Below are 12,586 nucleotides of genomic sequence, written 5' to 3'. Positions count from 1 at the left end.
CTGCTCCTCTGTATTTATATATGATATATATTCTCTTAATGATAAAGTTTAAATACTTCTGATTGGTTAAACATCTTAATGCCATTTCTATGGCTTGAGGAACTGGACCAGGAATAGTAGCATACTTGTTGGATATTTAGTCGTAAAATTACAGTGATTATCTTCACTTAGTGTTCAATGCTGCTGTTTTGTGATTTAAGGATCATGTTCGCCACTTGTTGAACCACTTGCATAGTTTTGTTGATTTTGACACACAACTGGACTGTAAACTTACAGCTGAAAGTTCGATCCAGTTTGATCATATGACGTATGACAGTTGGGCGGCAACTTTAATGAGGTTTGGTGAAGATTTTGTTATTATAGTACATAAAATAGTCTTTATTATGGGAACACACAGACGCATCCACAAACATTTAAAATCCATGGACCCAACAGGTGTTTTTTGGGGGGGGAACAGGAGCAGATTTTGGTGAGAATTTTCATGAAATTCAACGCTACTCCTGTTGAAATGTCATAATGGAAAATAGGTCATTAATTTGGGGTTAACCATGAATTGATTAATGGTTGACACATTGTTTTGTAGAGCAGTAGTGGTAGTGTGCACATCTCCACTGGTGAGGTGCAGGGCAAATAGGGGCTGGATACAACTGAAAAGAATGAGATGCCCGCACTCTGCTAATACTCCCATACGTTTATTGTGCTGGAACGTTTAGCATCTCATTCTTTACAGTTGATACATTATTTTGGCATATGTTTTAACAGTTTCATTGTGTAAATATTTACTAAAACCGCTGCTCTAAAATCTGATGTTCCACCATCTGGTTTGCATCTGTTGCATTGTAAAACCATCTAAACTATAAGAGGCACTCTTTGTACCCTTTTAGTAGTATTTCTTTTTTTAGTTTACATTTTATATCAAACAGCTGTGGCAACTTCAGTTTTACTTCTTTAGATTACGATCAGCTATAACAGCTACATGTGTCTTATTTCCCCCGTGGAACAAGGCAGACAGAAGTTCGATAAAAACCTGTGTTGCAGGTGTAAGAGATCAAAGCAGGAGTGGGATCGACTAAAGTCCCATGTAGACCTCAGAAGTGCAGTTGGTGGTTCAAGTGAGAGGGGACAGGAATTACAGAGGACATGAACGTTTATATGTTTAGCCCTGAGGTTAGAAAATTAGGTTACTGACCTAAAGGTTTCTGGCTCAAATCCCTTGATGTGGACGGTGCCCTTGACCAAGGCACTGAAGCCCCAGTAGATGAACAACTGTGGTGATGCTGCTCTGCTGCCAGAACTGCAACTGTATAAACAATGCACAGATGTCTCTGTTGTCTCCGGATAAAGGTTGAAAAAACAATTGTAGAATTACTCGCTTGTTTCTTTCTCCCTATCTCCCTTCCTTCTCTTTTGTTTCTTTGTTTGACTTTCCCTCCATCATCTCGCTCAACTTCCTTCCTCTATCTTGCGATATAACTTCCATGGCTGGATGATTTGGGTGAGCAGAGGGAAACAGGCAAGGCTTCCACAGTTCAGGGCTCCGGAGAGCTCGGCCAGGCAGCGGCAATCAATCACAGACTAAATCCCTCCTCTCTCAGGACTGCCATGTGCCAGGTGACATGGTCAACAGCTGCAGAGAAATATAAAGCCTACAGTGGGTATTTGAATTTAAATAGACTAGTAAATAGGGGCTCTGAACACACTGCAGTTGGGAGAAAACCCCTGAAAGAGGCAACAAAATTGCATTGGTCTTTTGTTCAAACAGTTAAACCAACCTATGTTTACATTTTCTTGACAATCCTACACTCGTCCTTAATGGTGGATGGCTGTACACAAGGCTTGGGACTTTGACATGGAAGGCTGCTGTTTTTGTTCCAGATCCTAGCATCGTGACTTATAATCAGATTTGGTTTCTTTTAACCACGACCATGGTCTTTCTCTATCTTTAAAGGTTCCCTTTGGAGTTTTTTACCTCTAGTAGCGCTATGGTAGCCTCGTGAGACCGTCCTGATCTCGCGAGCTCCAGTTTTCTACTCGCAGATCAGTCTGGCATCTTGAGATAAAGAAAATTTGGAGCCGTTCGCCAAACGACCGACCAATCAGCGTTGGTTTTGAGGCGGGTTTAGGTGTGGTTTCGGCAAGAGTTTGATCTGATTGGTTGATTTGGCCCATCTATCACCAACATAGGTAGCGATAGACAGACGGTTTATCCAATCAGCTAACCAGTATTTTCGACCTCTTCCCAAAAGTTCTCCAACAGAAAGTTCCCAGATGGATATGCCGAGCAAATGCGAAGCAATCCATCTGACGGAGTCAGGTTATCGCTATGGAGCGAATTTTTAATGAGTGTGTCCCCAAGACAAGGGTAGCCCATGGTTGAATGACTTGATTGATAAGCTCTGAACTAACACCTCCATTGAGTGATCAGAGACCCTGGAAAGTCATGCAAAGTCAACTGAAGAACAATGAATAGAGAGGTGCTATTCCTGGCATTGCAGTGCAATTCATTTTAGTTAATGCTAGATTACTGTTTCAGTCAGAGACACATTAAGAAAGTGAGCATTTATTACAAATAGCAGTGTACTCTCAAAGAATCTGAGCGGCAACAACAAATCCTCCAATATATTGGTTTTTACATACAGAATGATATTGTACTGAGATCAGAGATTGCTGAATACATGAACATTAGATAATAGCAAAGTCAACAATGCCAAAAATATGATGAGTTTGAAGTTGTGGTGGGAGCTTCAGCAGAAGTAAATGGTGCTGGCACAAAGGTATCAGCGGAGTAACAACGAGACTGGTGAGGTTATAAATTCCTGAATATGATTGTATGTCACTAGTCAACGGGTAATCATTAGAGGATGGATACCCGAACCGAGCCCGTCGGGACCCAACAGGCCAGGCTGGGTTCGGACAGATATTTAGAAATGATGTTCGGGTTTGGGTCGGGCTCGGTCACATCAGCGCGATAAGGCATTGAACAGCTTATACCTACAAGCTTATTATGTAGGTGCGCGCCTGTGTTAACGTGCACTTGTTGCCCCGTGTTCGCTGATGCGCTCATCTATTGACATTTCCAAATGCCTTCCTACAGTTGCTTAATGAAAGCGGGCTTTCCATACAAACAAAACGAAAAAACAAGATTTTAACTGTGTCAGGCTCGGGTTGGGCACGGACATAAATATCTTAATGCCTGTCGGGCTCGGGCCGGGTTCGCTTACTGCTCTGTCGGACGCAGGCAGATGCAAATGCGGCCCGATCCACACTCTAGTGGTCGTATAGCTGATGTGGTGTATCGGGTTATATAAATAAAATGGACTTGCTGAAGCATGGATGAACCTGATGACTAAAGGCCATTTAGTCACCAACTTTGCAGTGAGACAGCATCTTGCATATGTAGAAGGTGTGACTGAAGTTGCGAGAAATACTGAAATAACAGTTGTAAAGTATGTTTATGTCTGACTCTTGTGCTTCCTTTTCTTGCAGACATGTCTCGAGCTGGAGCGCTATCTACAGACGGAGCCCAAGAGACTCTCAGAGCTCTTTGATGAGGAGCTGGACTGTCTCTTAACGCCGACCTTCATACAGGGCGGTGACAGTGATGAGGACCTGATGGACCCCCTCCTCCCCAGCCTCCCTGACCAGCCCAGCCCACCTCCACTACTGATAACCCTCCCCAAGGTCCAGGCCAAAATCCTCCAGGTGCCCAACCCCAGCAGGACCCAAGCAGAGGCAGGGACTGAAACCCTCACACCAAAGGACCAAGTCCTCGCAGGAGTCAGTGCCGCACAGCTCAGTGCCGCTGTTACATCCCTTACACCGCCATCGTCACCAGAGCTCGGCCGCCACCTCATCAAGCCCACACAAACACTGACTGCGACGGCGGACGGTACACTAACGCTCAAATTTGTGGCAAAGAAGGTAGGGTTTGGGGCGGCTAAACTGGTGGCAGCACGAGCGTTACCATCGCCGCCAAGCCGTGGAGGAGCCCTCAGTGACAGCGAGCAGGGAGGAGGAGGAAGTCTTGGAGGAGACATACCAGAGAACAAAAAGAGAGTCCACCGGTGCCAGTTTAATGGCTGCAGGAAGGTTTACACCAAGAGCTCCCATCTGAAGGCACATCAGAGGACTCACACAGGTAAGCCCTTCATTACATTCATTACAACTTTTCAGCACAAATACTTTATATTACATTATTTCAGCACAGTGATTATGAGGTTACAGTTCCAGTTTATTTATTTAAAAAAAAGGGACAATGTATATTAATGAACATTTCAAAAAATGTAAATATACAGGATTATAGCCAGAAGCTAATTTCCATCCTTAGTCCCTGACAGGTTGATGGTCCCTATAAGTTAAGTTAAATAAATAAAACAAGTCAGAGTAAAACATCACAATAAAAAATTACATAAATTACAGATCAACAACAGAGGACAAATTACAGATTATCCCAGTTAATGACAACAGGTTTGATTCTGCAGTAGCCATTTTTTAAACTGTTTGGAAAATGAGGTGAAAGTTGATAATTCACGTATTGCGCTTGGTATAGAGTTCCAGGTATTGGTTGCGCTAAAGGAAAAAATAGCCTGGCCAAATGCACTTCTCTTAAAGGGAACAGTGCAGTTACCTCTGGAGCCTGCTCTGGTTGAACTGTTCTTTTTTATATATTCCAGTAAAGTTGGTGGAGCTAGACCATGAAGGATTTTAAAAACTAATATAGAGTCAATGTATTTCACAGTGTTCTCCCAATCTAGCAGTTGAAGTTTCTTTAAAAACAGTGCTGACTTTCAGCTATATCTTCAGGGTATTCGCATCGATATTATGTGAAGACTGTAATATTCGTAGCCCTTTGTATACTTGGAGCCATTTTGACAAAGATTTGCAGCATAAGATCATGTCCTATCATTTGACATGTTTTACTAATCAAAATAATACTAAGTTCACTACCCATGAATGAACATGCAATAAACCTGTAAATGTACTGTATCATTAACATTTTGTTAATTTGTGAAACATGACACTACTTTAGGGCAATGCAGCAGGACAGCATACAGACTTAACAACCAAGGAGTTGTATGGCCAAACATTGTGACGTTATTGGTTGTCCAAGTGAGTCACATGACCGCAATCCAACTGATCATGTGTTTAAATGCTGAAGACCAGACTGCAGGCAAAGTGCCCTGAAAAAAGAATCAAAGCTGGCTGTAGTACAGGCCTGACGGAGTGTCAGCTGGGAAGATACCAAGTGTCTGATGATGTCTGTGAGACTTGGCAACAAATATTGAAAATAATGACCTTATTCAAGTTTATTCAACTTTTCCAGTTACTTGTATATGTCTAAACCTGGAGCTTTGAGTATGGCTAAAACCCCAAAGATACTTCACCTTGTGAATTGGTTGAGCTCATGGAGACATTTGCCAAAAAAACATCAGAAAGTTGAGGTTTTTTTAAAGGCCCTCTGCTCGTCTTCTTCTGCTTCTCAGGTGATCCTCTAGATTTATTAATTTCCTCATGCTCCAGCTCATGGCCAAAAGGCCCTGCCTCAGTAATTGCCTGATGAGTGATAGACTGGTAGTTCAGTAAATGACATTGGTAATTCAGCCGTGTCCAACTGGGTAAGACATGCAGCTTAAGTTGCTAACTACAGCTGCCCTCTCAGTGACCCTCAGACAGAACATACATCAGGCTAATGTGTCCAGGGGCTGTTTGCCGTGAGCTCTGCAAAGTGTAAGCATGTGGGGACGAGTTTTGGGTTAATGAAGGAGACACATGAGTGAAGATGGATTTGACTGATGCAGATAATGATGAATTCCTGGTTTAAACCGCATTAAGTCACCTGAACGGCCTGTTTGTGTTTTTTCTGAACAAGTTATCGCTCATATAGAATCTAAACCTTTCAATCAATTACACAATTAAGTCTGTATACCAAACAGAAGAATATCTTGTTTGACATACAATAAAAGTAATTGGGGAAAAAGTGCTCTGACTTTTCAACCAAATTCACAAGTAAACCAACCAAAATAAAGTTGAGTCCACTAAAAAGAAGTCTTACCAGGCATTCAGACTAAAAGCAGCCCTGCATTATGACGCAAATAAATGCAAAGGGGTGCGTTTGTAAGGGTGTTATTGTTTCAGATACTAGTAAGGTACTGTTGAGAAATCAGATGTCAGAACTCTCTACAGTGTTTTACTATACTATGAGGAAGGATTTTACAACTGTGGAGAGCACATGATTTCGTAATAATAGTAATATTTTTTGTAATATATTTATAGTAGTAATTTTATGTTTTAAGTTGAACCAAAGAAAATAGAAACTTTATGAATTGTTTGTCTGAAAATTTATTTAGCTATTATTCTTTTTGGAGGTTGTTTTGATTTGCGATTGTCGCTCAGAGCTACATCACTACTTTGCAAGTGACAGGAACTAGTTTAGCCCCACATATTTATACATTCTTCAGTCCTTCCAGAAAAACGCGGAGTTTTTTTGTGATTGTTGCGGGCAAAAATGCTTGATTATGCGGCACGTTTTCTTAAAAAATGCGATGGAATATGCGGGATATTTATGTAATTTTATGCGATAAAATTGCGGGAACTTGCAAAAATTGCGGGGAACTTGCAAAAACTGCGGTTTGATGAAAAAGAGAAGAAAGCGTGATTCCCCCAACACCCTGCTTTTTTTTAACTTAATTTCCAAAAATAGTTTACAGATATTCAGTCATTGCAATAAGTAAACAAATAAGATACAAAAATATATACAAATAATATAATATTAAAGTAAAAATAAAAGTAATAGTCTAAACAGAGGAAAATAAAAGATACAAAAGAGACAGACTTTCAAAAATCGTTAATAATATAGACAGCAGGAGCATTTAAACAAAGAAATTTGAGTAGACATCAGATATTAAGAGAGCTTTCTTATTGGATACCAACTTAAGAGACTCAAAGTACATGTCAAATTCAACCTCCAACACCTGCTTTTCAATGATGTTCACGTCACGTAATTACGTCACTTCATAACGTTCCCATGGCAACAGGGGAAAATGGCTGCTCTTGTGTGAACGCAACATTTTTTCAACTTTCTGCTAAGATATATGTGACTTTTTTGCAACAAAAATGCGGGGATTATGAAATCCATGCAAGCGCTGTATAATTTATGCGGCGAAAGTGCGGCATATTTGAAAAAATGCGGCCCCCGCATGAATATGCGGACTTTGGCTGATTATGCATTGAATCATGCGATCGCATAATCGCGTTTTTCTGGAGGGACTGATTCATATAAATCCTTTCATCTGTTGTCAAGTCAAAATGCATTCTAGATTTTAGTCGAGTAACTGAGTCTGAATCCATCACTTATCTGCAGCATGAGGCCTGTACAGACCTGCACCACCTGAAGCTAGCATTATTCAACTTTAGCTTGGACCCCAGTGTCATTTACAGTATCTGGAGTGGTTCATGGCCTCCAGTTGTCATCATCCAGTGTTAGCAGTTTCCTTGGTGTTCATCAGGATTACAGTACATAGCCTGCAGACCTTCTACTGTATTAATACTGTCAACCTTGGCATCATTAATCCAGCGTGTTACAGGCTTATATGATCCCAGCGACCATCGCATGGCTTTAAGTATAGCATTACATTCAAGGCCAGCACCTAGCATAGCCGGGGGAACCCACAGCTGTAGCTTTATTATAGTTAATCCAGAATGGAGCAGCTATCTTTCTAGGTAGCCTGGCCGCTAGCCGCAGTATCTTTAATCTTCTGATGATTCTACAGTCGAGTCATGCTAACCAAAGATGAGCTTTTAAAGGCCGAATCATTCACTGAGGAGAAAAAAAGACACCCTGGAGAAACCGCAGCTTCTTCAGTGTGCGTGTGTGTGGTATAAATGTGGGGGTGGTGTATTCCCTCCCAATATGTTCACTACAAGCACAGCACTGTGGTTTAATTAGCTTAATCCTCTTTTTGGGTTATTATGACCATAAATCATTGGACATACATGTATGGAGGGATTAACGTAGCAGAGACCATGGGGAGGAACAACTGCAGAAAGCCTGCACAGTATCAATACACTTAATGTCACATTGTGCACACCAGAGGCCATTAGAAACATAATTGTAGTGAGGTTTGTCAGGAGTTTACTGTTACATGTGCAGCAATTCCACATAATGTTGGTAATAATATTCCTCTGTTCATATCCAAAACAATTTCTCTGAGCCGCAGCAATATGAAAATGTTCAGACAGGGAGAGTTGTAACATTAAAAGATGTACAAATTAATTCAGTAAATCTCTAAAGTACCCAGTCAGAGCTGTTCTGAGTCAGAGCCAGGTTTTTCTGGTTCTCTGATTGTTGTTTTTCTCACTCGCTTGGATCTGGTTTTATCTCTAAAAACACTAGATGGCTAATAATTGTATCCTCCTTGTTATTCAAGCTGCAGTCCAAAACAGTATACTTAACAACATACTTGGCACCCGAGATAGCAGAATAGATGAGCAGTTTTGGAAGGAGTGGAAGAGTATTTGTCTTAACTGTACTTAAATAGGAAATAGTCATCAACTCAGTGTGCAGGCACCTGATACAATATTTCGATGTGCATATAATACAATTGCAGATCACAGTTAAAATACACTTAGCTGCTGTCAGATGATGATTTGCTTCCATTACAGAAATAAAACCGAGACATGTATATAATAGTGAAGAACCAAGACTGGAAACAGAGGGGGCTGCCCTAGCTCCATCAGTGAAGAAATACACCTTTCAACAACTCTAACAACAAGCGGTCTGGTTGTGTAAAAGTTGAATGGCAGTTCTAACCTACCCAGACAAAACCCAAAACAACCAAATAGACACCAATCAGCAAGTGTATGACAGAATTGTTGTACAATACACCATACAGACTTAATGGTTTAGTAAAATTAAAATATTTTTATAGTGAGAGTCCTCAGTATGTGTATATGTGTAAAAAAAGAGCTGTTTTAAGAGGCGTTAGTACAAAATGACAGGAAAACAGAATCACAATCAATAACAGAATCAAAGCAGCTTTATTACAAGCAGATCTGTATCTACATAAAACTACACAAACACTGAAAAGAATGTCCTCATAAGGATAAAGAGCAAATGTCTGAACTTAATTGAAGTAATATTCTCCAAAGCCCTTCAGTTAGCCACACATCGAAATTTAACCAACACACCCTAAACGACAGGATGAGAATCCATACACTGATAGTATGAAAATCAATTAACACATTGCTGGAACTTGCTTGAATGTTGCCGTGTAATTGTATCCATCATTAGAGAGCAATGAGTCTGCATTGATTTTTGTGAACATTAATATTAAATGATAATGTAGATTAGGTGCAAAATGAAAATGTCTGCACTGCATAACCTTACAATGATAATGTCATTTTTTATTAATTTTAAAAACAATTAATGCAGGTTTTGCGTTCACTTTTTATGATTTATGTATGTGTCTAAGGCTTGTAAAGCAAAACAAAAAAGACATTCGGATTTAACACATAGTTTGCAAAATGGCTAGCTGTGATGTAAAGTATGTGATGTGTAGTTCACAGGTTAAAACATGAAAAAAACACTCCAGCTTGAGTCTGACTTCCCAAGACCTCAACCCCCGCCCCACCCCGCCCCACCCCCACCCTCAGCAGGTAGACACAGCCTCATGTGGATTCAGGAAAAACCCTGCTGTAACCCCAGACTTACACACACACACACACACACACACACATACCTCTAATACTCCTCTACTGAATCCAACCTCCGACCTGCTCTCTCTCTCTCTCTCTCTCTCTCTCTCTCTCTCTCTCTCTCTCTCTCTCTCTCTCTCTCTTTTCTCTCTCTCTCTCTTCCACTTGCTCATTCAGTTTGGGTTGCCAAGCAACTGCATCACACTCTTCCATAATTGGTTAGTGGCTGGTTGATTGTACATGCCTGTTAATCTCTCTCTCTCTCTTTCTCTCTCTTTCACTCACCCCCCCTTTCTCTCTTTCTCTCAGTTGCTAGGTGACTTTTTCACGCATCCTTGCCTTGCCGTGCTATAATTGGCTGGCGTCATGGTTGCTGTGGCGTCAGGCCCGAGCTGGCCTTGCTTCATTCCTTGTGTGTGTGTGTGTGTGTGTGTGTGTGTGTGTGTGTGTGTTAGGGGGGTCCTATTGAAGGAAGATGGGGTGCCCTGGCCAATTACAGAAGACGGGTGTGAAACGGCCGCCTGTCTGGCACCTGCGGCCCCCACTCATACCCCATATCACACACACACACACACACACACACACACACACAAACACAGGTTGAGAGTGTAGCATTTCTCCAACAGGATAAGCTGCCAAGGGGTTTGCTATTGTATGTTGAAAATATTGGTCCTGTATTCAGTCCTGAGCGAGGAGGACTCTGTGGAGTGTGTGGGAGGATTCACACATTCAGATACTGCTGCTGAAGATTCAACATGGAGGATTTTTGGTTTCTTTACAGAACAAGAAGTGAATCTGTTGTAGAATCACACTTTTTTCACATCTGTCTGATTGTGGGCCTTTACAAAAATAGCTGTTCTACATTAAAAGTACAGTTTGAACAAAACAAATGTAATTGGAGAAAGTCTTGCACTGGTTGTGACCATCTTGAACTCTCCCATCTGAATTAATCTCTTTTAACAACCTTAGTTGAGGTGAATTAGAAGTAACAAGACTACAGAAAGCAACTAAAGATTAAATATTGACCATTAGAGCCAAACCAGATGAACTAACCAGATGATAGTTCATCATTTCAGTTAATTGCTCCACTCGTCCTTTTTCACATATGCAGGAGTGCTCCCAAAGACCTGTAAACAGACTTTGATGTGTAGTATTGGTGGAGTTCCCAAGAATCCACGCATGTGTTGTTCTATAGTACAGTAGATACTAATTTAGCTAGAATATGGACAGAACACCTCCGAGAGCATGTTTCAGCTCTTCAAAAAGACCAATGTAAGGAACGCTTGATAGTAAAACCCAAATAAATGCGAAAGCTAGTGCAGCAGAGGCTAGCTTGAAGAGGGAGGATACTTTATATTTGGTCTTGTCCCCTAACAAATCAGAAACTATAGATGAGGTGGCAGAGGAAGGCCTGTCTCCAATAATGCACAATGGTGAGGCAGCAACAAAACCAAGATCCCTGTTGTGGAAATCAGCAACCGACTGTACAAGATTTGACTGGAGAATTTGAATATGCAAATCATGGAGAGAGCAGCTCATGATCTGAAATGAATTCAGTCCGAGAACAACTTTGTCTCCTTGCAGCCACGTTGTGTCTGTGGATGAAATACGACTCTGATCAAAGAGACACAGGAACTGGGGGGAAATTAGGTGGACGAGGGGCATCATTCACAGTTGGATGTTCCTGTAGCACGTAATCTTTTACTGGTCGTTGCATCACCTTGACTCTCAGAGCTGCTCTGCACCTCAGATATTAGTCCACGTGAAGGTATACTTTCTACAATTTCTGTTATTCTGGCACGATGATTCAAGGTGGAGAATCAAGGCAATTACAGTTAGTTCTTCTGTTGGTATGGAATAGAGGAGTTATGCCCTGTGGTACGGTTGGGGACTTTGGGGACTGTGTAAACAACGCAAAAAGGAAAGAAGGTACATGAAAATCAAAATAGGAAGCTGCATCTGTAGATATGTCTACATTGAAAAGTGTCTTCAAAGTAAAAGAAAAACATAAGTGTTTCCTTCAACTAACATTCAAATGTTTTCAAGAAGGTGTAACAAGATCACATACTTAAAAAAAAAAAAAAAAAGATCATCAAACTGAATTGCCATTTTGTTCACTATATTATTTTTCTGATGTCCATTTCTGCTGTTTTCTGTTCAGGAATGGTTCCTGAGTTTCCTAACCAATCACAAGCAGCTGACGTAACTTTCCCACCAACTTAATTTCAGTCGCCACACGGGTGGCAATACAGAGATCTTGAAACAGGTCGTACTTATATAAAAATTGTTTCTCTGTCAGGGTTTGTTGGCTGTCATTTTTATTTCCAAAAAATCCTGCTGAAAAACCGACATGCTTGTACACATTCTTTTGCATCCAATTATGTTTCCACCATATTGTGAAATACTTTAGTTTTCACATTAGTGCCACTTTGTTTTGGATTGGTGTGTGCTGTGATGGGAGTGGAGAGGCTGCTAGGACATCTGGCTAACTGACTGTAAACTGCTGTATTACTCCCCATTAAGTCATTAGGACCCCAATTATAGTTACCACCCCCCAGTTCTCACACACACACACACACTAGTGGTCTGCAAATAGGTTCGGCCAGTTTGAGAGTATGCAGTGGAGAAAGGCCTGTGTTTTAAAGTGTTTCCTCTTTATTAATATTGTAAATATTTAACATTTATGTCATTAAATTAATTGATTTAAAATAATTTGGTTTGCTTGATTATTGTGCAGTGTCAAAATGGCTTCCACCCTTTTCATTTAAACAAGGCTACTGCATTGAGGCAGTGGGAGTCCCGACCCAGAGGTCTCTGAAACTAAAATAACACTGGATCGAACTTGGTTCAACTTTTGCCACAAAGCAATGCAACATCAAACTTTTTTTTTTTT

General features: G+C 40.8%; 1 protein-coding gene across 2 annotated transcripts in view; it reads left to right on the top strand.

Annotated features, from left to right (window-relative positions):
- Positions 1 to 12,586, top strand: part of klf7b (Kruppel-like factor 7b) — a 70,381-nt gene that overhangs the window by 42,981 nt on the left and 14,814 nt on the right. Inside the window, exons 2-3 of one of the 2 annotated variants that reach the window (XM_039818285.1) lie at positions 3,487 to 4,138; positions 11,855 to 12,271. In XM_039818285.1, coding sequence (XP_039674219.1) covers positions 3,487 to 4,138; positions 11,855 to 11,916 — 714 coding nt within the window. In that variant the 3' untranslated portion in view covers positions 11,917 to 12,271. Of the gene's footprint in view, positions 1 to 3,486; positions 4,139 to 11,854; positions 12,272 to 12,586 lie in introns of those variants that run through there. The other variant, XM_039818284.1, reaches the window with a different exon arrangement.

The sequence above is a fragment of the Perca fluviatilis genome, chromosome 12 (assembly GCF_010015445.1).
Source record: "Perca fluviatilis chromosome 12, GENO_Pfluv_1.0, whole genome shotgun sequence".
Taxonomy (NCBI): Eukaryota; Metazoa; Chordata; class Actinopteri; order Perciformes; family Percidae; genus Perca; species Perca fluviatilis.
Note: the sequence above shows the minus strand (reverse complement) of the source record. Positions and strands in the feature narration are given on the sequence as shown.